At 40.0% G+C, this 25,253-nt stretch overlaps 1 protein-coding gene across 2 annotated transcripts in view; it reads left to right on the forward strand.

Annotated features, from left to right (window-relative positions):
• The window catches only part of slc9a1a (solute carrier family 9 member A1a), a 31,102-nt gene extending 6,642 nt beyond the window's left edge, over positions 1-24,460 (forward strand). Inside the window, exons 2-13 of one of the 2 annotated variants that reach the window (XM_047598427.1) lie at positions 5,320-5,780; positions 6,845-7,095; positions 9,401-9,618; positions 10,542-10,744; positions 13,854-13,943; positions 16,246-16,316; positions 16,776-16,952; positions 17,615-17,741; positions 18,117-18,218; positions 18,913-18,994; positions 19,273-19,329; positions 19,775-24,460. In XM_047598427.1, the coding sequence (XP_047454383.1) occupies positions 5,320-5,780; positions 6,845-7,095; positions 9,401-9,618; positions 10,542-10,744; positions 13,854-13,943; positions 16,246-16,316; positions 16,776-16,952; positions 17,615-17,741; positions 18,117-18,218; positions 18,913-18,994; positions 19,273-19,329; positions 19,775-20,070 (2,135 nt within the window). In that variant the 3' untranslated portion in view covers positions 20,071-24,460. The remainder of the gene's footprint in view (positions 1-5,319; positions 5,781-6,844; positions 7,096-9,400; positions 9,619-10,541; positions 10,745-13,853; positions 13,944-16,245; positions 16,317-16,775; positions 16,953-17,614; positions 17,742-18,116; positions 18,219-18,912; positions 18,995-19,272; positions 19,330-19,774) is intronic. The other variant, XM_047598428.1, reaches the window with a different exon arrangement.
• Positions 24,461-25,253: the final 793 nt, after the last annotated feature.

Raw genomic sequence — 25,253 nt, forward strand, 5'->3', positions numbered from 1 at the left:
TCACTTGTCCCTCTTGGTCATACATGAATGTTAATGGGTCATTTAGACTTCCATTCTTGGATCCAGTATTGGATGTGCCACTGCTCAAGGCACCAGCAATAATGCATTTGTACCATCCAGTCGTGAACTGTTTGCCCTTTCCTCAAGGACTACGCAATGCAATGGTTTATCAAGGGATTTGTGTAAATATCTTCTGTAACAGAGCTTAGTCAGATGAGCAGTTTGGAAATGTGGAGGTATTTTTTGCCTCCAGAATCAAACAACATCATTTTGTTTTGCGTTTTGAGTTTTATTCTAGTGTCTGCTCATGGATTAATTCATGTTTTCCCATTGATTAAAATAGGCTAATGTTTTAGTTGAATAAAATACTCACAAATTTGTAAAATGTACTGGCCTGTGAGGCAATGCCTGACAGTGTGACATGAGATGATGATAATCAATAATACAGAATTATTTATTCATGGGGCAGCATCTCTTCTTGGTTTTCCAAGTGTGTGGTTTTTCCTGCGCATTTGACTAGGGTCTAACAACCAGATACTGGAGAATTTGTTTTGATTACTGCATTTACTTCCATTTAAACACATTTTTAACACTGTCAGCAGTTTGGCTTATTTATCTGTGTAATTTTGAAGAGAAGATGGATGATATTCAGTAACTTCTATATTTACAACCGTTTCTTTAAGTATTAAGACATATCAGTCAGGTTTCTGTGCCTGCATGAGTTTTATTGATTTTATTTATCACAGGTTTCTTCCTCCCACAGTCCAATGATTTGCTGTAGGTGGGTGTGAATGGTTGTTGGCCTTTCTGTGTGATAATCTTGCGACCAGTCTAGGGTGAAACCCCACCACTCACCCAGTTACAGCTGAGCCTCCAGCCCTCCCCTTGACCCCTCTAGAGGATGAGCAATAACAGACAATGAATGAAAATGTAGTGCAGAAGTTCCTTCAAGGTGTGACTGGTGAAAGTAAATTCTTTATCTTAATGGGCCTTGGTCTTGTTAGGGTTCCTAACACCTTGTTGGCTGTCTTTCAACTTGCAACAAACTGAACAAACTTATCTTGCTATTAAGAAGAATACCAAATACATAAGATATTTATCTTAACTTCTACCTAATGTGCTATCAAATTGCTAGCAAAGTGTTTTAATTACTGTTTAAAGCTAGAATTGATGAAAAACAAATTGATACTAACTCTGCTGGAATGATTCTTTAAAACACTATCGTGGTAAGGCATTTCTCTGTTCTATTCGCCTGAGACCCAATCAGCTTAGCTAGTAGTGTGCAAGCCCATTTGTGCAATCAGGTGTCCACACTGTAGGTAGGTAGATATTTATGTTGGTGTTGATATGTTTGGGCCATTAAAGTAGGGCTACATGATTATGGGGAAAAGTAATAATCATGATTACTTTGATTGATATTGAAATCATGATTAATAAACATGATTATTCATTGATTTCAAAAAAAGTATTTATTGAACCACCAAATCTCAACTTTAAATATAACTTTTTATAGCATAAATGTAACAGCCTCCGTTATCTCTCGCTGTTGTCGGGAGCCGGTGGGATAAAGTAAAGAGTGTCCTCAATGGAGGACTGTGTTGTGTTGGCAGTGGCTGAAGTTCACATGCTTTTTTGGGACTTTTGCTCCGCTTTATGGCACAACTTTAAATGGTTAAATGAATTTGTCGTGTTGCAGACATGACGGCACGACAAACTTTGCAAACAATCTCCTTCCGCTCCACGCCTTACAGTTTGAATCCAAAATGTCTCCAAATGACTGTAGCTGTCCTACCTTTCGATTCTTGAACTTGCAAAGTTTTTCTACGATTACAGTGTTTTTATGATCGTGAGAAGCCAAAATCGAATCCTACATTAAGGTGCACATTTATAGTGCTAATTTAGCTCAATCTTTGGAAAAAAAAAAAAAAAAAAAAAAACATGAACAGACTGCTGCTTTCTCGTGAAGAAGCCTGTTTGGATAGTCTCAGCACTAGCTGTGGAATTTACATCCTGCTGGCCACACACGCCTTAAGGGGAAGTTGCAGGAGAAGGTTTGTGTTTACTGTGTTTAAACATTTCATCACAGAGCATCTTTGTTAACCCACCTTCCTACTGCTGTTTTCCTTTAAACGTCTCTGAAAGAAGAACACCAGTGTTCTTACATCTCATTGATAAAAAATAAAAGGTCTCCTTAGACCATTGAAAATAAAGCTCACTCAATATCTTTCCTCAGAGCTCCAAAACTGTGCAGCTGTACAATCCACAGACACACATTGGTGAGCTTCTATTCTGAAACACTAACAGTGCTGTTCTCAGGCTACTCAAGCATCGAATACCACCAGCACAGATGTACTGTATTCACAAAGAGCATGCTGGGCTTTCACATAGTGCTATTGCTTATGCCCTGTGATCAGGAACTAGGTTTGTCTGACGTCATCTCCATGTTACTGGATTTCTGTCAGCTTAATCGGGGAGAAAGCTCATGTTTCATGTCTTTTGTTGTTAATGTCATGTTTCTGACATTGTAGACACTTCAACATCAGCTTGTTGTTGCCTCTTTGCAAGTTGCTCTTCCTCTTCAGAATCCCTCTCTGTTTTGAGCATGCATGGCTGAATAACTCTAATATTACAACTTTGCATTGTGTGGCGTAGAGTCGTATTACAGTGTATGAGCAGAGTTGGAGGTGACCAGGTTTGGTTCAGCCGCAGGCAAGCAGCAGAGGGGTGGGCAGGAGATGGCAGGGGAAACAAATTTGCATATTCATTCTACATTAGGCAATGGTAGGATTACATTTAATCCATTTGAAACGTGATGGAATTCATTTCAGGGGAAACTATTTTGTTAATTAGAGATGAGTTTTATTGGTTTAATTAATGGGAGGGGAACTTTAAATGTAGTCCTATAAACTTTTGTATATACTTCAGGGCTAAATTGGCAGAATGTGTACAAGGCCAGGCAATAACATAATAAACTGGGATGTGCTAATGAGGGCACATTAATTACCTTCTCCGCCATCCACTTTAAGTAAATGTAGGCAAATGGGAGCAGGCCTGAGTCATTTACCTGCCTTTCCATCCTCTCATTCTCAGGAGGGAGCACACACCCTGTGGCCATGGTGCCAGATGGTGATTCTGTCACAGCACCATCCTTTTTTTGTCCTAAAGAGCTTGAACTTTGGAGCTGTGGTAATTAATAGTTAAGCATGTTTTGCTTTGGATGTGTTTATCCAGAATTCTTATAGCACCCTGGACTGAAAATCTGTTAAGTCTGTGTGAATGTTGCCATTTAAATCTAAAATTGTACATGTGGGTGGACCACATATTTCCATGTAATAGCCGTGGGTGTGAAAAACAACTTGACATAGCTCATTTACCACATTTCTGTCTCTTAATCTGTACTCAGACAGTATATTCAGACATTTTGTGTCACTCACGGGCTCTGCAGGGAATCCTTTGTAATATGAGGCAGGTGCAATTTTTCGCATGGTTCTTCCAAAATCCGGAATTGCAACATAGCCAGGAAGCCAGACCAACTTGTAGGTAGACAAGTTGGTCTGGAGTAGCCTCTGTGGGAGCTGAGGGCCTATTGTCCAGGCTTTATGCAGTCACACACACAATCTTAGCAATGTGCTGAATGTTTACAACAAATTGGCTCTGATTGGTTGTAGGACAATCCAGTTGAGTTATTTTTTTCTCTGTATCAGTTGAGACACGGCCCATAATGAAATCCTGATGACGGGTTACCAGACTCACATTCTGATAATAATTGAGTCTAGCTACACCAGGGGTTACCCCTATTTTTAAACTGCATAGCGTGTTGTTGAAGTCATATCATTATTTTCAATCATGCTAGACTTGCAAGCTCGCATGAGATTGGGGTGAGATTATTTTGCCCGCATCTGAGCTTGTAGCCATACCTGGTTCATATTTCTCTGTTTGTATTGTGCTTCAGTGTCATGCCTCATTGGGTTATTTAGTATAGTGGAGGCTAGAAAATGACATGTGCCTGTGCTTCATAGTGTACAGTAAATATAGCCGGGCTAAGACTTCACACTATGGGATATACGCTGCGGTCCCTTTGAAATCGTCATCCCTTTTGCTTACTGTACTTTAAAAGCCTGCAGTTGTCCCATCAGCTCGCCGTGCGTACTGCATGTAGTCACGTCTCTATTTATGGTTTTAGGTGAAACTTGTTGCCCTGCTTGAGTTCACTTTTATAGATACACAGACTTTAAAGTCAAACAGGTTTTGCCATTTGTCAGGCAGTATTAAAGCATAAGTACTTGTGAAAGCTTTCACATTAACAGTCCCTGAAGACTCAATGCGGAGCTGCTTGTGCTTGGATATGAGCCATACAGCCTTAAGCCATTGCATGTAATTGTAAAAGGTTAATTCAGTTACGTGGAACTCCACTAAACTTGGATTTACACGTAGCCAAATGACAAATGAAAGTTGAAAGTTTTTTTTTTTCATTTTAGTGCTTGTTTTTCCCCTATCTCCTGAATACAGGATTATGGCAAATTTATGTTAAAATGCAACATTGACTACTTAACCAGTGAAAGTACTTTTGTTTTTTTGTGGTAACCACTCTGTTATTTAACGGTAGTTCTTCAAATGAGTCTGTTAAGACGGGGAAGCCCTGACATGTCTGCACAGCCTGTACACAAATCAAATGATGATGTGTGTTTCCTCTAAACTTTATCAGTGTGAAAAGCAATCTCTTTTTGTTGCACTTAACTTTACTGTGTGCATGATCTGCACAGTTGGCACTCTGCCCGATTCCAAAGCAGAAGTTAGAGTTTGTTGTCTGGGTGTTGTCTTACTACGGAAGTGTCACAGTTGATTGCTCTAGTAATGCTTGTTTCACTACACTGGAGTTTGCTTCTTTAGTGTTGCCTTTTATAAAGTGATGAAACTGATGGGAACAATTGCAGTTGATCTAAAGCGCAGAGGTCCAGTTCCATTTTTCAGTCTAATGAGCCAGATTCCTATGTCTACTTCAATAAATCCAGTTCCCAACAAATACTGCTCAAGGAGATGTGATTTATTTGCACCATACACTTTTCCTGCATTTAGCCTACACATAGAACCACGGTAGTTGATTATTGGACGATAAGTGGCTGGTATATCAGTCAATATTGTGCCCACTTACCCTCCATGCATACAAATACAGACCCTCTACTGTAGCCGTGTTAACCCTGTGTTATACCACTCAGACAGAGACATTGACACTATTGATCTCCAGTAAATCTGTCCCTAAACTCAGAATGTCTTCCTACATGTCACTGCATCTTGTCTTGTTTCCATCCAACTTCGCAGGGTTCCATCTGATTCCTCGCCTGTCGGGCATTGTGCCAGAGAGCTGCCTGTTGATCACGGTGGGCCTGCTGGTTGGGGGGCTCATCAAATTAGCTGGAGAGAAAGTCCCACCAGTGCTAGACTCTCAGTTGTTCTTCCTCTGCCTGCTACCCCCCATCATCCTGGATGCTGGCTACTTCCTGCCCATTCGTCCCTTCATGGAGAACCTGGGCACAATCCTGATGTTTGCTGTCGTTGGGACTTTGTGGAATGCCTTCTTCATCGGCGGCCTGCTGTATGCCGTTTGTCAGTTGCAGCCACATCTCCTTGGACTAGGGCTTCTGCCTTGCCTGCTGTTTGGCTCCATAATCTCAGCGGTGGATCCCGTCGCTGTGCTCGCTGTGTTTGAGGAGATCCACATCAATGAGTTGTTGCATATCCTGGTGTTTGGTGAATCATTGCTCAATGATGCTGTAACTGTGGTAAGTGGCCAAAACTAGAAATAATCATAATCAAACATAATGTGACGGATGGCAGACTTTTGACTCCCTTTTCCATGAGAGAAGGCATTATTATTTCACCGGTGTGTCCATTGAGGTACACTGTCAAGAATACATATGACACAACACAGTTAAAGTTGTGACTGTCCATCTAGAAATAAATAAAGGCATTACATTTCCTTTTACCCTGAAATTCATCAAGACACAAATGAAAATCTTGGTGTGTCACACAACAGGCTGTGATGGCAAAAGTGCTTATTTCCAGACTTAGAAATCTGAATTTGTTTGTGTGAACTGCTGACCGACCTGTCACCACACTGTCATTCGTGGCTCAAGACATGACAGCTGTTACCACATAGACAACCTATAGTTTAAAGTTGCTGTAAATGCTTGTGCCATAGCTATTCGATGCATATCTGTAGTTTGATTTTTTTTTTTTCAATACTTCTGTGAACAACAAGCTAAATATTTGCACAACTCTTTCTCAGAATGCCCCTTACATACTTGGCATTCTCAATCCTCAAGGGCCATTGTCATGTGCATACTGCCTGCTACAAGCCAGGCACCCATGCATATTTATAATAGTTGGTCAGAGCACAGGCTTTGTAGAGCCAGGGCTCATCAGCCTATGAAAGTGGGCAGTCATTCTGCATATTAGCCTGCTTAGCATTACAGGAGTTGGTATATCTCATCGTGGGATACCTTTCATCCAGTCGACACCAGTAAAATACTGCAGTACAGAATACTTACTGTATAACATCAGTTGTATCATATGATGTGAAAATTAACAATATTTCACTTTACTTTTCCTCAAGCCGACTTTGCATCACTTCTATCCTTACCGCTGTATTTCATGTTCCTCTTTTGAATGCAGCCGTCCAATACAAGTAAATACAGCCACAGTGTTTGCGATATGTTCAGTACGAATACGGTTTTCATTAGAATTTCTCAACAGACATGTTTTTTTTTTTTTCATCAGATGTCATAATCTGCATTGTTTGTTCCTTTTTTCCCTCAGCCCTGTCTAACACTCCCACCTCTCCTAGGTCCTCTACCATCTTTTTGAGGAGTTTTCCAGTGCTGACACAGTGACGGTGTTGGACGGCTTCCTGGGAGTCATCTCCTTCTTTATAGTGGCGTTGGGTGGCATTCTAGTGGGCGCTGTCTACGGGATCCTGGCCGCCTTCACCTCACGCTTCACCTCTCACACCCGTGTCATCGAACCGCTCTTTGTTTTTGTATACAGCTACATGGCCTACCTGTCAGCAGAGATGTTCCACCTCTCCGGCATCATGGCGTAAGTTTGACAGTGATTATTTAGGCTGACTTGGAGAGAGCCAATCAGCGTGACATGCTATCACAATGAACAATACACAATGACCAGCTCACTGAATGTTAAATTATAAGATTTGCAACAATTGGAATAATGTTAAATTGAGATGTCTGGTATATACAAGTTCAACAAGGGTGAGTACATCAATCACTACATCAGCTTCATGGATTGCACACATAAATTCCAGTTATACCCAACTGGATGTACAGTGTTAAGAAATAACAGTCACACACTTCAATTTTCTCGATGTTGCGATGTTGTTGCATCTGATGCAACATGACTCGACACGGTAAGAGATTGCCTAAACAAGTAAGGAACCACATTATGACTAATGGTTGGACAATTTATTGTCCTTTTATTGAAAACAAGGATAAGACTTAAAAAAAATAAAAGACAGTAAAGGAGGATTGATTGGCTTAAGAAATTCAGCGTAAACAGAAATGTAGAACGTTGAGGAAAGTCCACTGTCATGAATGGATTTATATATATGTGCCATTTGTGCCATATGTGCCAAATTATTTTTATTTTCACATGCCAGTTACTTTGGCATTATTAATGCCAAAGTAACTGGCATGTGAAAATAAAAATAATTTTCACATGGTTTTATTTTTCACCAGAGTTTGACCAGGACTTTTTAATTTCATGCCAGCTTAGTGTATCTCAACAACTATTATAAGCCTTGAAGTGACCGTGAGTTTTACATTTTTGTTTTAGAGAGAATGACTGTTTGGTACAAATATTTGCTCTGTTCGGTGCTATAGTTTTCATTTACGGTACGTTGTACCATGCGGCCATGCTGAACTAATCTTTATTTTCCTTAGTTAATTCCTAACTCCCATGTATGTAACCATAAGAATCAGGCCACGCCTGTTTAATATTTGCTCAGCATGTAGGTGAAAGCGCTGCCATGCCTAAAGACGTTCTCACAGGGTCATCAATCAACATTTCTAGCATTACATAGTCATGTACACTGGATCTGAAACCTGTAAACCCAGCATTACCTGACTGTTATTTACCCCTTGAAATTACATTTCATTCCATTAAATTATCTTTATTATAACCAACATACTGTATGTGACAGTCCAGACTATCAAATCATGGCAACATTATAGCTGTGAATAAGGACCTCACAGTATGTTGGTGTTTACTTGGTTGTGGATTCAAGGATGTGACTTCCTATTTATTTTCTTTTAGATATAGGTGTGTTCAGCACCTCAAAGTCTTAAGATACAGTATAATTAGAACAATATAGTTACATTATGTGCTTTTAAGGGTGCTTATTTAGAGAATCTTTAATTGGGCAGCTTTGTTGTCATTCTCTTCCCTCGTAGCTGAGGTATGCAGGTTCAGATTTCACTGTTGACTATGTGGTGTACCATGTCTGCTCTCTGGTATCTACGATACTCCAGTTGTGTCTTGTATATAGTGTTTTTGACATATGGATCTGTGCGCAGTGATTAGATGTCATGGTCTACATATATAACCTTGCCACAGCATGGAAGTTCTATCCTGGCAGATTACACTCCATATAACCAGTGGTATAATGAATTAATCTGACCTGATGGCACCTAAACCCAGACTTGATTTATTGGCACCTCAACATTGTCTGAGGTGCTATTTCATCTCCTCTTCCACTACGTAGCAATTCGTTTTCTGGTTACGGCAGCAGGCGTTATTGATGTTGTCGACAGGTGGTGCTGATATACTGAGTTTCTCCCCTGCGTCAGGGCCAAAGGATGTGTAGCTTCAAGGACAATCCCTTCTGATGGCTGTAGCTGTCTTACTGTCTTACTGCACTCACATCAAAATGGACTTGGTGTTATACATGTTAAATACACACACACACACACACACACTAATGCCAATTCCTTTCATCATTTCTCTAAGCTCTAAGACCTACAGTAGCTAGGCTTGGAGGAGGAATGAAGCTGAATTTTGACTTTTGGCACTTTTTGTTGACTTTTTGTTTCTGGCTTTCACATTTTTCACATTGAACATTGAAACAGTTCATGACTCTAGAATGAAATAGAGAAGTGGACACCAGACATGGTTACGTTTTTTATCAGTGCGAAACTCAAAGTTGGTAACTGGAGCAATCCTCTGATGTCACTGTTGTAGACGGTTCAAGTTAAACTGCCACTTCTAAACTGAATTTTCCATTCAAATTTGTACATCTGTGTTTCATAATTTCCTTTTAATGATTTAATCTGAATGATGAGGAACATGCAAAACTAAAGTCATTCCGCTTTCGGTCTTCTTCTCTTTTCAGCTTGATAGCGTGTGGAGCAGTCATGCGACCGTATGTAGAGGCCAACATATCCCACAAGTCCCACACCACAATCAAGTACTTCCTGAAAATGTGGAGCAGCGTCAGTGAGACACTGATCTTCATTTTTCTGGGAGTGGCTACAGTGGACGGAAAACACCACTGGGACTGGACCTTCGTCCCGGTCACTGTCATTCTGTGTCTGGTTGCACGGGTCATAGGTCAGGTCACTTTTTTTTTCAAAAATTGCAATAGTGCCAGATGTGTTCAGATCTTAAATGATATCAATCAACAGAGGCAGTGTTATGAATGTATGCATAGTATCTTCTGCTTTTGAGAGTTATTCATGGAAGTTATTCTGTGTTTGGGTTTAATTGATAAATAAGACAGTCACTGCAGATTTAATCTTAAGTGCTGTTAATTTAACAGATTTCCCATGACGAACTCAGAAGCTCAAAAATACAGTATATTTAGTATTGGAGGAGGAAGAGGAGGACACATATAGTAATATACTTAATGAGTCAATGTTGCCTCCATGTTTCATCACACAGCTGTGTGAGGGGAAGCGCCGTTGAGAATTTCCTTGTGACTTCAAGATGTCACAAGTCCTTTTGTTGATGCTTTGTCATACCCCAGGCTGGTGCTGCTGCAGAGAGATCTAAACAGAATCATGAAGATTCTACCTATAATTGTGGTTCATAAACATATCTTACAGGATGCAAGAACTTGTGATGGACAGTGATTGCTCTTGTTTTTGTAAATTAAACAATAATTGTTGACATTGCTGAGAGTTATTTACTAGGCAGTAACCCCCTTGATGGTGTTTTGTTGATGATGATGCATGAAAAACCCTAAAATTAGCCAGTAAAGAAGGATTTAAAAATATCTACTGTGCGTTACCATACTACATAATGTATAATTGACTGAAATGGCTGATATCAATTATGATGTACTGTTAATAAGTTTTTATGGGATGAAAAGAAAGCAACATGGACATAAATATTGATGCAATAAAAAAAAAAAAAAAAATGACTACAGTTACTACTATTATGTCCACACCTAGATGTGTCATACACTGACAAGGTCACACAAACGAGTCAGTGAAACAAAGCTGAATTCACTGTTTTGTCCTTTGCTTTTCCAGGTGTGGTCGGTCTGACTTACATAATCAACAAGTTCCGCATTGTCAAGCTAACCACCAAGGATCAATTCATTGTGGCGTACGGTGGCCTGCGAGGTGCCATCGCCTTCTCCCTCGGCTTCTTGCTCAAAGAGGAACACTTTCCCTTGAGGAACATGTTCCTCACTGCTATCATCACGGTCATCTTCTTCACTGTCTTTGTCCAGGTATGAGCACAGTAGCTAATTATATCAACTTTAGCAGGAGAAAAGCAGATTGTTTTGACTGCCACTTACACTGTTGCTGCTAACGAGCCCCTTTTGGTGAAGTATATTTGCATCTAATACATGTAGTTTGAATATTTCCTTGCACCACTGTTTGTATCCTGATCCCTATCACAGTGCTTAATTTTGTCTAAGTCAGATAAATTGTTGCACTTACAAGGATACCTGGACCTGGCAGTGCACAGAATTCAACATCAAACGGATGTAATGAAAATATCATTACGGAAAGGGGCTGATTTACTTGCCTATTTGATTTCACATCAGCTGCAGCTCAGTCTCATGTGACCCTATTGTCTTTTTCTCTCAGCTCCTGGTTTAGAAAATCCAATTTCATGGTGTCACTTCAAAGTTCACAGTTAGGCATAGATAGGCACTAATTCATCCATCAAATGTGAAAACTGTGCGGAAGCAATGCTGAATTTTCTCACTGAGTGAACCTTGAGATAATAAAGTAGCAGATGAAAGGGTGACAAATACACACATACGTTGATTGTGCACTTATTTCATTAATTTTCATCAGTGCATTGCACCTCTTGGTCGTGACATATAAACCAGTCTCCGGATGGACGTGAACTGAACCCAGAACAGCAATAACTAAAATAAAACGCCAAGAACATGCTGTCTCTTCTCAGAGGCTACATTAGAAACATATTTTATTCATACTGCTGGATTCAGCTCATCCACTTCAGTAAAGGGCGTGGAAGGCAGAGGCCTCTTTTACCTGCAATGTGGAGTTATGATTGGTTGAAAGTGTTTGTGTTACAGATTTGTTTCACAATAAAACAGTAACATTTAGTTGTAGAATGTGAAGTTGTGACTGATGACAGAAAGTTGATTTCTTATCTTACTTTTCTACTTTTTACGTATTCTCCTGGATCATGTGTGTTATGTACAGCTGAATAAAGTACAATACATTTCAAAATGAGTCCAATGTAGGCCTATATGCTAGACAGCTGAATAGCTGCAGCGCATTAAGAAATAAATACCTTCCCCCAGAACTATTCCTTACACTAATAACACTACGGCCATGTTTGTTCTTGGTCCTAAATAACAGTAAAGCAACTAAAAGTACGTTGATACGTGTTACAAAACCACCTAGAGCTGTGTGGTTTTGGTAAAATAAATAACCAACTGACAAACTTAATAAATACTGTGGAGGTATAGTTTAACTTGAACATTCACTCTACCTCAACAAATACTACATCACCAGCATTTTAAAAGTAGGCGACTGACATTAATTCTCAGTTCTGGAAAGTTCTCCCACACAGCAGACGTATTAAGTTACATTCTGATGTTGGTTAAGGCAGCTGTAAAACAAATACAAATAAATTGGGCTTGGCTCCGTTCCTCGATCCACTCTGATGCAGTCATCTTGAAAATGCCTCCGTTGGCCCTGATACCGCTTGAGACGTCCCCGATGCTGTTGGTTCAGCCAAAAGTCTGATCTTGAAGCAGGGATAGTGGCTGTTATCTTGAATTATACCAATTTAGTTAACCATTATAATCCATAATATGAATCTCATGACTCCAGTCTGACGTGTTTTATTTATTTATTTATTTATTTTTTTAGCACCAGACGGCTTGTCGTTTGATTTAGGGCAGCATAATAAATGTTCCTAGTCTGTGGTGAAGAATGAAATGCTGTCTTGGTATCTTCTTGTATACAGTCCATTCTGTGAGATAGCGTCATGTTTTGTGCACTTCTCAAACAGTGGTGCGGTGAGGTGCGGGGGGTGGCGTGAGGTGCAGGGAGAACTTTTCAGCATTGGCGTAAACAACATTGGTCTAAATAAGCCTCCAGTCACTAGGTGGCAACAGTGCTCAAACTAAACTACAGGCTGCCTGTTCATCCCAGTAGTAGAAGTACACAGGGACAGAAGTGACAGTGCATAGGCTTTCAGTAACTTTATGTGAACATGAAAAAAAAAATGAATTATTGCCTTAAGGCCTTTAAACCTGGACAACTTAAGCGGATGTAAACACGTTAGTCTGACTAATATCAGACTTCTTCTTATCCAACTAAGACAGCCAGATAATGCGATTGGAAATCGATTTTCCCCGGTATGTATGCGCCTGAACCAGAGTTAAACTAGACAACGCACATGCCATGCTCCACTGCGCCGGTGTATGAACTTAAATTTTAAGTTGTTTAATAAGTTTTTTACGTGAAAAAAATTCTATCCCCTGGAGGGAGGGTTGCATGACAGAAAAAAACTTGAGAACCACTGGTGTAGAGTAAGTATGAGGTGATACAAGTGCAGGATCCTTTGCATATGTACAGGCCTCATAGAAAAATGGCTATTATTAAAGAGCAGGACTCTCCTGTCATCCAGATGATGTCATTACAGTTAACCAGATGGCCGACTTAATCTCCTTAAGAGGCCAAATGATACACTCAAGCATTTAGGTGCAGACAGGAATGAGCATACACAAACACACACGTCACTCCTCTTAAACTGCTCTAAAGCTGCTTTGGCCAGCAAGGAGACCTCCCTTCAGAATTTATATTCCTGGACCCGCATGGTTATTTAATGGTGCATTTTCTAAATCATGTTGCTGCCTTATCAACATCATTCTAAGTTTGTAGTATAGCAATGATATACAGTTGTTACCTTTAGTAAAACGTAAAGAGAACTTTTTTAACTTATTTTTATAACCCAGTTTAATGGTTTGATAAGCATGACTGGCTTTAAAAAAAGAGACCAACTACTGCTTTAAGTATCTCACTCTTTCTTTTCCAGGAAGCAGCTATTGGATGACAAATTAAAATTGATTTTTCTTATATACATCCAGAGCGGCTCCACTGGGTTCGTTTCTATTGGATGAGGCTGCAGTTTTGTTTTAGATTTTGATTAGTAAAGCTTAAAATTGTCTGCAAATTGTCCTTCAATGCAGTGAAAGATTTGGATTAAGATTTTGTTTGGAAAATGTGCCAGCTTAGATGACTGTGACAGAAGATCAGACCAAATAGATGAGAGAACTTGTACCGAATAGATCTTTAACCAGTGTGTTTACAGTGAATAATGGTTTGTTCCTCATCTTCTCCTTGAAGGGCATGACCATCAAACCCCTGGTGGACCTTTTGGCAGTGAAGAAGAAACAGGAGGCCAAACGCTCGATTAATGAGGAGATCCATACCCAGGTATGGTCTTTTCCCTTCAGCCAGCCACAGTCTAATCTGTCTAACAATCACTTTACACATATAGATGATTTTTTTGGTTAGCAGTTGACCACAAGAAATGTCCCAATGTTTTGAAATGTGACAAACATGAAACATGACAAAAATAGTGACCCTTTCACTTCATTTCATCACACTAACATATTAACATGGTGTCGTTTATTCTCACTTCCTGATTTAGTTTAAATACACACAGACAAATTCAGATAGACAGTGCATGTATTACCAACGATTAAATGAGTTGTACGAATAATTTGACACAATGTGGATAATTTTGAATTCCTTTTAAGTTGTGGTTATATAAAACAAGACCTCAAGCAAGCCTCTTGTTTTAGTTTATCAAGTTTAGATCATTGCTTCCACCTGCTGGTTGTGCAGTGTTACTTCACCTCAGTGTGTTGGTGGCAAAGCAATATCAATCCAGACATTTTTGGTTATAAAATGTTTCCTGTCCAATTTTATAATATCAAAAGTTCCCAGCATCTGTATTTTTTGGCGCTCAAACAAATCTGTATGTAACCACAGTGGTGCACAATCCCCAAGTGTTTTAAAGCTATAAATAATACAGCTCAGATAAGTACACACATGCAGGCACACACAGACACACACACAGAGTCTTCTCTAGGGCCTGGCGGTGAGTCACCAATGCTTGAGGCTACATGAGCAGGCTGTCCTAATGGCTTCTCCTCCACTGTAAAACGCCAGTGATTAGTGTCAACAGAGCTGACTCAGGACAGAGTCGCACTGGGCTGCCGTGTGACAAAGAATTCAATAGAGTGCCAACCTCACTTCTGCCATGTTATTGTTGTCTATTTTTGCAAAAGATTAGGTGCCACACATGTCCAACCTGTCACAAACGTTGCTGCAAAGTGAGTTTACTTGTTGAATTTGTGGTTCGGGTGGGAATTACTTGACAACTCACAATACAATTCTATTAAGATATGATTCCATTGTTATCAGAGTATACTACGGATGATATACTGCTGGAGATTTCACCCACTCATCCAGTCGTCATAATTTGGTCCTTGTCAAAGTCGCTCCAATCCTCCCCCAATTTTCCAGTAACACATGAACTTTGAGGACAAAATGTTCACTTGATGCCATGGTAACAAAACAAGAAGACTGTCACTTCACCTGTCAGTGGTCATAATGTTATGGCCAATCAGTGTGTCAAAATCATATGTGAAGTGTAAAAGGAAATTCTTTCCAGTACATGATGAGGACCTGTTGAGATTGCACAATTGTATGAATAATTGAAGAAATCAAGCTTTTCAGAACACAATAGAAACATGTACACAGAGTAAATCGGTGACCAGCTCTGAATGTATTAATATTCACTGGTACATCAGGTCTCACTTGTCACTTATAGCATTTCCCACTTTGAAGGATGAGACTTTTCACTCCTCGCAGTATGGGGGCAGTCTTTATATAAATCAGTCTCTGACAAAGCAGAAGCTCCGCTTAATGACATGTTCCCATAGCAACGCTGCCTGTCAGGCTGTCATCTGCAAGCTTAGTCAGAGCACCAGAGTGATCTGGAGGCCGGCTGCAGTCTGAACAACAAATGCGATGCTATATTTCTTAGGGCAGACGTGCTTCCACTGTTAATAAACTCTGTCCAATCAATTACCTGCCGCTGCTGCTCCTGGGTTTCTCTCACAGATTCCACTTTATAGCTCATCACCTGCTGTTGTCGATAATGATGTTGGCAGTCTTACCTGAGAAGGAGTTTTCACTGTGAGGAATGGTTAACGCTGTCAAGCAAACGCTGTAAGATGCAGCTGAGTAATGTCTGATGCTACCAGAGGACCTGTAATCACTGTCACACCCTTTATCACAAACCGCGCACCAAAGAAACATGACACAAAAGAATCACCCTGGGGAGTTTGAGTCTCCGATATGTCATTTCTCTACCAGCTTTCTATCAGACTGGCTCAGTCTGGGGGCGGCAGTAGCTCAGAAGGTAGAGCCGTTGTCCAACAACTGAAAGGTCGGCGGTTTGGTTCCGCGCTGTCCCTAGTCTGTCCATCCTGACCTTGAGCAAGGCACGCAATCCACCTTGCTCCCAGTGTGAACTCCACTGGTGTATGAGTGGGAGTGAGTGATGTCGGTGGTGGTCGAAGAGGTCATAGGCGCAGATAGGCAGCCACGTTTCCATCAGTCTGCCCCAGGGCAGCTATGACTACTGAGGTAGTTTATCACCACTAGGGGGTGACTGTGTGAGCAATGAATAATGCATCCAACTTTTCTGCTCTTTGATCCCCAGTTTCTTGACCATTTGCTGACTGGAATTGAGGATATCTGTGGACACTATGGACATCACCACTGGAAAGACAAGTATGGATTTCTGAGAGAACTGACATAATAACTTGACACGGGATACATTATTTATATTGTGCATTAAGTACTGAAGATCCTCCATATTAAAAAAAGCCTAAATGTCTTTGCTAAATGTTTTTCTATCAAATATTTTACTTGGAGAAACTGAAAAATTTCCTCTCTCTCTCTCTCTCTCTCTCTCTCTCTCTCTCTCTCTCTCTCTCTCTCTCTCTCTCTCTCTCTGTGTGTGTGTGTATATGTGTATTATATTACAGATGTGGCTTTAATGTTGAATTATTATTATTATTATTATTACTATTATTATTATTATTATCATTATTATTATTGCTTTCAGTGATTCTTTTCATCTTTAAACCTCTTCTCTTCTTTCTCATACAATATGCCCAACCTCTCACCTTTCTTTCTTTTCACGTTGCTGGTCTTTGTTTTCATCTGTCACTCTTCGCCTCCTCGCAGACTGAACCGCTTCAACAAGAAGTATGTGAAGAAGTGCCTGATTGCGGGCGAGCGCTCCAAGGAGCCACAGCTCATCGCCTTCTACCACAAGATGGAAATGAAACAAGCCATTGAGCTGGTGGAGAGCGGAGGAGGAGTCAAGCTGCCTTCTGCCATGCCTTCCACCGTTTCCATGCAGTGAGTTGTCTCACGCTCAAAGTGCTTTAAGGATTTTTTGCTATTGACACTTATGCTTTCATGAAATTAGCCAACAGGAGGAATGGTTCAGATTCTATATGTTAAGGCTGAGATGTCACATTTAAAACTAAAATGGCTTTAATGAGTTAAAATTAGTTACTTTCCTTCTCACGCATGCTGCTTCTGCAATGAACACTGGTTTATTACAGTAATATATATTATAATACAGTTACATAAGGGAAGTATTGTAAGCAACTGCACAGCCCTCACTAGTTTCACATCTATAATAAGAGGAAGACGATGATAAGTTACTAAATGAATTACTTTTAATGAATTTAAAGCAGGGGTTTTATAGTTTTCAGAATTTGTTTGTTCAAAACTAGAATCTCACATCAGAGATGGACAAGGTCAGATAAGTGAATTCACTACAAACATATACAATACAAAGGGAATGAGCTGAAATTTCTGATGTTTAGCTACTCAGACAAAATATTAAGGGAAGTGCTATGTGAGTGGTTTGGTTGTTAGAGACGGTGCTATGCTGCCACAGATGCAAACAGGACTGGATGTGTTTGGATGCTTCTCACAGTCTCTGTCAGTCTACAAAGCTAATTCTAATTTTCTCATCTCATGAGAAATCTCATCACCTCTGTATTTGTCAGGAACATCCAGCCCAAGAAGCCTCGTCCTCCCAAAGTTGCAGAGAGAGCTCTTCCTCAGCTGCCCAAAGGCCGAGAGGAGGAGATCAGAAAAATCCTCAGGAGTAACCTTCAGAGGACACGGCAGAGGGTAACGCTGCTGATTCATGAGTAATTAGATGATTACATAGTCTATTCTGATTTGTATTAGCCAGTCATATTGTCTTGCATCACTTGGAGTTGAACACACCATTATTAAGATTGATCTGCGCTGCCAAAGAAAACACAGCAGCCCTGCTAGTTTCTAATGTATCGATTGTTTGTGAGTTGGGATTAAATCAGTGGCACTACTCGTATATTAACGAAGCGTGACTTTTTAAGGACACAGAACAGCGCTGCTCGTTGCTTTGCACTGGTTTAGAATATTGGTTCCCATGGTGACCGCGGCCTGAGAAAATGAGCAATGATGTCACTGTGGTAGGAGTCCAACCTCTTCTGATAAAATTTTTGTGTGCCTATTTTTCAGCTGCGCTCTTACAACAGACATACTCTGGTGGCAGATCCTTTTGAGGACGGATTTAGCGACTTACTTATCAAGAAGCAACGGATGATTGAGTTGGAGAAGAAGGTAAGCAACACTTCTGAGATTAAGAATCACCTCCTGAATCAAGCGTGCTGTCAAATATTGATCGACTCAAGCACATTTTGTCTGTTAGTCAACAGCTTTGTGACTAAACTTAACTATCACGTTACACCACAAGTGTAATCAAATATAGCTTTTCAGCATAATATAACAGAAACTGTTGTGCAGCTGACAACTTGTGGTAAAACATGAGCAGCACAGTCCACTCCAAAGAACAAAGGAGCAGCTCTGCTCAATTCATACTGGGCCACCGGCAATCAAATGATTCAGCCAAATATACGATTTGGCTTCTAATTACAGAGCACATTCAACCCCCTAAACTCATTTTCCCGACACAAACAGGAGCTGATTTATTGGCTCAGTTGAGTGGTCCTACCACTGTCTTCCATTTCACCAACCTGTAATTACATAATGAAAATGGCCTCCTGCTTAGTGTAAATCCAATATACTAGAACCTACTGTAGACTCCACACACGCTAATGAAGCAACACATAATTTTAATGAAGTTTCCTAAAGATACTGAGTCACGTTGACTCACTGAGCTGTTTCATTTCTGCTTTCCAGAATAATTAAATAAGGCACTCAGTGTGTTGCTTCTCACATCTATGCAATGATACGTTTTCACTACTATTCACAAGGTGATCACACCATTAAACGCAAATTATTTTCTGTCTTCTAGATTAAAGAGATGAATAACTACCTGACGGTGCCTGCTGCTCCTCCTGACTCCCCGACCATGTGCCGAGCCAGACTGGCCTCAGGTAAACATATTCGTTGTGGCTACAACCAAATACAGATTTGTACCCACTACCACTTTACTGTCAGGCACCTCCTGAAGCGGCTGCACAAAACTCTTTAGGTCAGTAATGGGATCAAGAAGAGTCGGACATTGTGTTTTGTTAGGTTCACAAGGCAGCAATCACGTAGACTTTAGAGACGCTTCTCTTCACAGCTGCTGCGATAGATATTTTCCCCACTGACAGAGATCATGATTGCATGTGCCGGCCGGCATGTAAACCAGTCTTTGGTTTTATTTTAGGGAGAGATACTGATTTCAAACCTGCTCAGCAGCAGAAAGGAAACAAAATCTTCCCAGGTATGTAGTCAGTGTAGAGACGATTCATTTTAAGTCCCCATAACCCGACAACAACCCTAACATGCATGCTAAGTATCCTGCTTGCCCACATTCATTGAGCATTCATTACTAATAAGGTAATATAACATATATGATCCTTTATTAACAAAATCTTAGGCTAGAGTTCAGCATGTTACAAGCAGGGAGCTCCCGTTTGTGTTTTTCTTCAAAATAATAAGTGGAATTCTTTCAGCATGTGTTGCACTGTAAATTATTGTTGCTGTCTTTGTTGTATTTTTTATTTTTTGCATTGTGAACTTTTCAGATATGACTTTGTTGACCTTAATATTTGTTGATAACATTTTTCCCCCCCTTGTGCACAGTCTGTTCGTGCTCTCTGATGGCAGAATGACATTAGCTATTAGTTGTTAAAAGCCCTAATGATGTGCCTTTATCCTGTCCGTAGACCCCCAGGCCTACAGCACAAAGCAGGCGTCAGACAGTGTCCCCACCATCCAAGTGGACCTGGCGTCCCCCCAGTCTCCAGACTCTGTAACCCTGCTGGATGAGTTCAGACAGGCTGGAAAGCAGAAGCCGGAGGAGGAGGAGGATGGTCTGATGATGAAACCTCCATCGAGGACAGGTGCATCCGACAAGCCGGGTGAGGCAGACACGGGAAGAGATCAGCAGAAGCTCATGAGGTGTCTGAGCGACCCCGGTCCCAGTGCGGATGAGGACGAGGACGAACCCTTCCTGCCCTGAGATGCCAGATCAGATGTGGAGGGGTCAGGCACACATTGACCGGTTAGAGTGGAGAGGCCTGCTTCACTGCTCTGCTCTAAATTATCACATTGGTTCAGAAACCAAACTTGCCAAAACTGCTACTGCTGTATGAACCAGAGACAAAATGCAAAAGGAGATTACCTGAGAAGAAAAGAAAGAGAAATTACCTATTTGTTATCATTGCTCTTTATTTTTTCAGCAGGAGTGGAACAGCAACTGCTGGGACTGCTGTCAGGGGAGATGGGTAATAGTTGATCTATGCATTACCAAAGGTTTGAACTGTTTTAGTGTCAGACAATGTTATTTCTTCTTTAGTGTCAGAATGGTTTTCGTTCCTGGTGGTAGCGCAGTTCATTTTTAAAACGTTTCTGTTGTTCTCTGAGACACGCTGGTCCTACATGTAATGAGCCAGTTCAGTCTCAGTTCACTTTCAAACACCACACTTGAGTTTCATCCTGTCTCTTGAAATCGCTGGATATCCAAACATTTAGATTGTAGCTATTTTAAAATATTTGGCCTTATTTGATGTCAAACGTTTTCACTTGGTGCATTTTTATCCGTGTCTTCTTAAATGCTTTCTATTTTCATTTGGGAGACACTAACATCTGGTTGTAATCAGAGTTGGCTCCAGTATTGGTGAGCTGTAGGTTAAAAGCTGGATGTATTTAGTCACTGTGCAAGCCACTGTGTTAAGGTACCACAGTTGCTTCTCGTCAGACTTGCGGCCTTGTTCTTGTTCCTGCTGTGGAGGGAGGTAATGTGGACTTGAAAAATGTCCCAGTGTTGTAGGTGGTCGGGGAGTTTTCGCCTACAAACGAGGAGTAAAGCTGAGTTTTTGGGAAACTGTGATGCAGCTCGTACATTTTCTTCTGCCAACATACTTGTTTTCCCATCCAAGTTAAAATCACATGTTATCATGTCATTTTCCTTAATCCCTTTCAAACTCACTGTTGTATGGGTGTGGTCGTTTAGTGTCTGCCCATAGATCAGATCAAATCCTTAACGTGCACTGTCTTATACATGCCTGTTGCATTCCTATGTATTAACCGGCCTTTAAAAGAAGCGTTAGTGCCCTACACATGAGCATGGAAAGTGAAGGTTTGTTTGAATCCATCCATGCCTCCCAGCCTTGCTCAATATCTGACATTGTGGGTGTGTCATGGCAAAAAAAAGAACTAATTCTATGCAGTATAGATGTGTAACATATGTAAATAAATTATATCTAAGAAAACCCTTTAAAAGTCATTTAATCTTCTAAACTTGCAAAATGTTGAGCCAAATCACTGCTAAAGGCAAAGTTAAAATCAAACTAGGGCATTAATACAAACTCTTCTTTGCACATCTGAGCAAGACTGAAAACTTGACAGCGGTGATGACAACATAGTCTATTGTTTCAGCGCACGTCTTCTTAACGCAGGTCCTCGGTGAATTGGAATATGACATATTGTATTTAATTTATTGAAGTAATGACATTCATTTATAGTCATTTGGACATTTTAATAGAAAAGACACTGTGGCGTTAATCTTTTTTATCTTGGATTTTAAACCCACAAGCATTCATGTCACTGGGCTTCATTACAAAAAGAAACTAGGTTTCCCCAGGTTACCAGCCATCCACAGACATTAGTGTGGAAGGAAATCTTTCTGGGCTTTGAAATCCAGTCTGACTGAAGTAGCTCTAGTGTCTGCTCCAGTTTTCAGGCTGTTTTCTTGGTATTACCGACGACTGAATCTTGCCTGATCCGCTTACACACAGAATGTTCACGTTACAGCTGAGGGCAAAGAGCAGAAGCACCCCACAGGTATGTTCACTTCTTCCACTCCTCTTTTCTTAAGAACCTGTAAATGGATTGTTTGGTGACTCTAGTTATGGTAATGCAGGACATTTTGTGATGGACGTCAGGTGAAGCATCTGATCTGACCAGCAGAGTGTGTGGGATCCTTTTGAGGTTAGACCCTCCCATCTCTCAGCCGCAGGGTCAAACCTTAAAACGTCTTCTTATTTCTCAATCAAGTTGAATTTACTTTTGTTCTGAAACGTCAGCATAGGTGTCAGACTAATAGAGAGAAGTGTCCTGAAAATATAAACAAGAATGTGGTCAAAAAAGCATATTTTCAGAACACTGAACTGACAGGCCAAATTGCCGGATCTCCATCCTCAAATCCTCTTTGCACAGTTGCCTGTTGATGCAGCATGTGTATGAGCAATGAGTGTGATGAATGTTTGAGCTATATATGAGCTTCTGAATTGGCAGATGCTTCATAATTTGGTCAGTTTGTTCAACTCCTAATCAACGGATCTGCAGATGCTGAAACAGATTTCAGGAAAGACATCTCTAAACGCACTTGTGCTTGTGAATGTGTCTAACTGAGTGTGAATGCAAAGCTTTACACAGCAACTCTTATATCTGTCTGAGAATATACCAACTATTGAGAGTACATTTTGCTTCGAAATAATAATTAATGTAACTTGGGGATCAAATGGGGAAACCAAAAGCTTCACATTTAGATTATAACAATCCTTAAGATGAGGCACTATATGTTTGATTGCTTATTTGTATTCCAAAGAAAGAAAAGAAACACTATTTTCATACATTATTATTTTATTTTTTTTCATACCAAATGCATCCTTTGGGCAAACATACTCACAGTCCTCGGAGAGTAATGTTTGGTGCAGAAAACCTTAATCTGAAGCCATAGAGCCTATAGAAGAACCTATATTATGGTACTCTTGTACAATATTTGATGTCATCTTTCCATCATTTTTGCTTTTATTTTGCTTTACACACAAATCAAACGAATCCCTTTACAGTCAGATTGTCTTCTTCTTTCTTTTTTTTTTTTTTTCTCAAATGAATGTTGTTGTTTTGTATTTCCACACTGGATGTTCATCTGTAGTGTTGAAATGCATCAAGTTGGTGAGGTTCAGGATCACAGCCCTGTTGCCTAATAGTTGTGTAATAATATTTCCATGTAATATAAACTACTTTGTGTGCTTTAATTGTTCAACTGCTCTGTTGTGTAAAATATTGTTTTCATCGTCTCTTGCTTTTACATCCAAGTATCTGGAGTTGTGCATGGCGTTTGTTCTTTGAAGAAGCCTTCACTGTGGGTTTTTTCCATCTCATGTTTGCTTGTAACAGGACCCTGAAAGCAAACTTTAAGCGGTGGAGTGCAGGCTGTGCTTCAAACAGGCTGAGTTTACTGCTTTAAGCTATAATCAGTGCCACTTTTAAGCTTTACTCTTGAACTCAATGCCCCTGAAGTTAAAATTGTTCCACTCGGCAAAGAAATGTTAATGCATCAATTACATTTCAGCCCCTCGAGCTAACAAATAAATCTATACATTAGGCCACAATGTTTTTTTTAAGCATGTTTTAGCGTGTGTTGCAGCCAGTAGTTTTCATTAATTCCCTTCAAGATAGAAAATCTGTGTAAAGCTCCATCACTATAAACATCAGGTCTATTTACATCTGATTCCTTTTTGTCATGGATCAACTACAGTATGTATCTTATAGATGAATGGATGGATATTGGATGTGTAGACATAATAATAATAATAATAAAAACAACTGGTTGCTACATGATTTGTACTACATGGGCTAAAACATGCAAAAACTTGAGTGTAACATTTGAGTGGCTTGGCAGTGCTATGCTAGCAGTGCAGATGAACATTAGAGACTGTCAGTTATAAAGGACAGTAACAGCAGCGTGACGCACGCTCGCCATCCTCACCATAATGGCCGTGCAGTGTCATTACTCCACCCAAAGACTGTTTTCACTCCCTTGTTTACCTCATCCTTCTCCAGTTTGCCTCATCCGACTTCTGTTGTACGCCATTGTGCACCACACCGAGCACTTTAACAAAGCAGTACCTTTATCTCAATACACTGATGAGAGAGCAATAAAAGGCTTTAATGTAGTGTACACAATGTGCATGGCTATCAGGTCACACATCACAGGGAAAAGGAATGTACTTTACGATGGGCCTTATTTCCAGGAACTAGGTTGGTGTTTTTAAGGCGAAGAAGCTAGGAATTTAAAAATCCTGGTGAGTTTCATGTCGACAGAGTGGATTATATTTCCCTTTTATTCATATCTTGTCTTGTTTATCTTCATTTATTTGTCAGTTAATGATTTGCTGTTTGCAAACTGAAATTTTGCAATGGTTAAAAGTTATTTTTTAATTTTATATACACATGAATGGAATATACATATATATAATAACATATAAGTAAAGATATAAAATGTGCACTTTTTGATGATTCATCTTTAGCCTTCAGCATTCCATTGTAATGACCAGTAAAACTAACCACTGATGAAACTACATCTGAAACTATATACTAGATTAAAGATATACTTTATAACATACCTGTGTCCGTGTTTTATGATTGACTTTTTGTGTTTTTGTTTCACCGAAAAGTGAAGAAAAACCAACATTCACACATTAGCCAGTTTTAAAGAGAGCAAGTTGAAGTTTTGTGCTAAGATAACCATTGGTTGTAGGTTAGCTTAGCTCAGAGACCATTGGCCTTGGTCTGTGTAACATACATGTGAATAAATTACCCTACCACCACCTCTCATTCACTGATTTTTCTTTTTTTGTTTTTGTAAGAGTGTTTATAAAAATCCAAATGTACCATTTTTGACAATTTTAACAGTTCACCATTGCTTCCAGCGCTAATGCTAATCTAAGATAGTAGCTGCTGGCTGTAGCCATTGACAGCATAGGCAAACCCTTACTGTTGTCAACTGCTGTAAATGAGGAAATTAGCTAATGAGATTGTAAGGCTGCGACGTTTTAACACAGGTCTGTGAGGGTGGACTTGTTTTTGCTTTCTCAGCTTCAGTTTTGGTGGCTGTAGCTCAGCACTTAGCATACGCAGTGACTGGCATAAATGTTAAAAGACAAATGGACGTAGTTCCAAAACTGCTGGACGTTTCATTGAAGTGAGTGTCATCGCTTTATTTTGTAAAAATTCCAGCTGCAAGTTAGGCTTACCTTGAATATTTTAGTGGAAAAGACTTGTGCATTAGCATTCATCACCTCTGATTAATTGTATTACAATCGTTGATGAGTTTTATAAGTAATTATGTAGCTAATCTAGCTAGTAGGAGCTGTCAAACATATGTAATGTAGCTGGCTAACATGGCGTCAACAC

Source organism: Mugil cephalus, chromosome 11, assembly GCF_022458985.1.
Source record: "Mugil cephalus isolate CIBA_MC_2020 chromosome 11, CIBA_Mcephalus_1.1, whole genome shotgun sequence".
Classification (NCBI taxonomy): domain Eukaryota; kingdom Metazoa; phylum Chordata; class Actinopteri; order Mugiliformes; family Mugilidae; genus Mugil; species Mugil cephalus.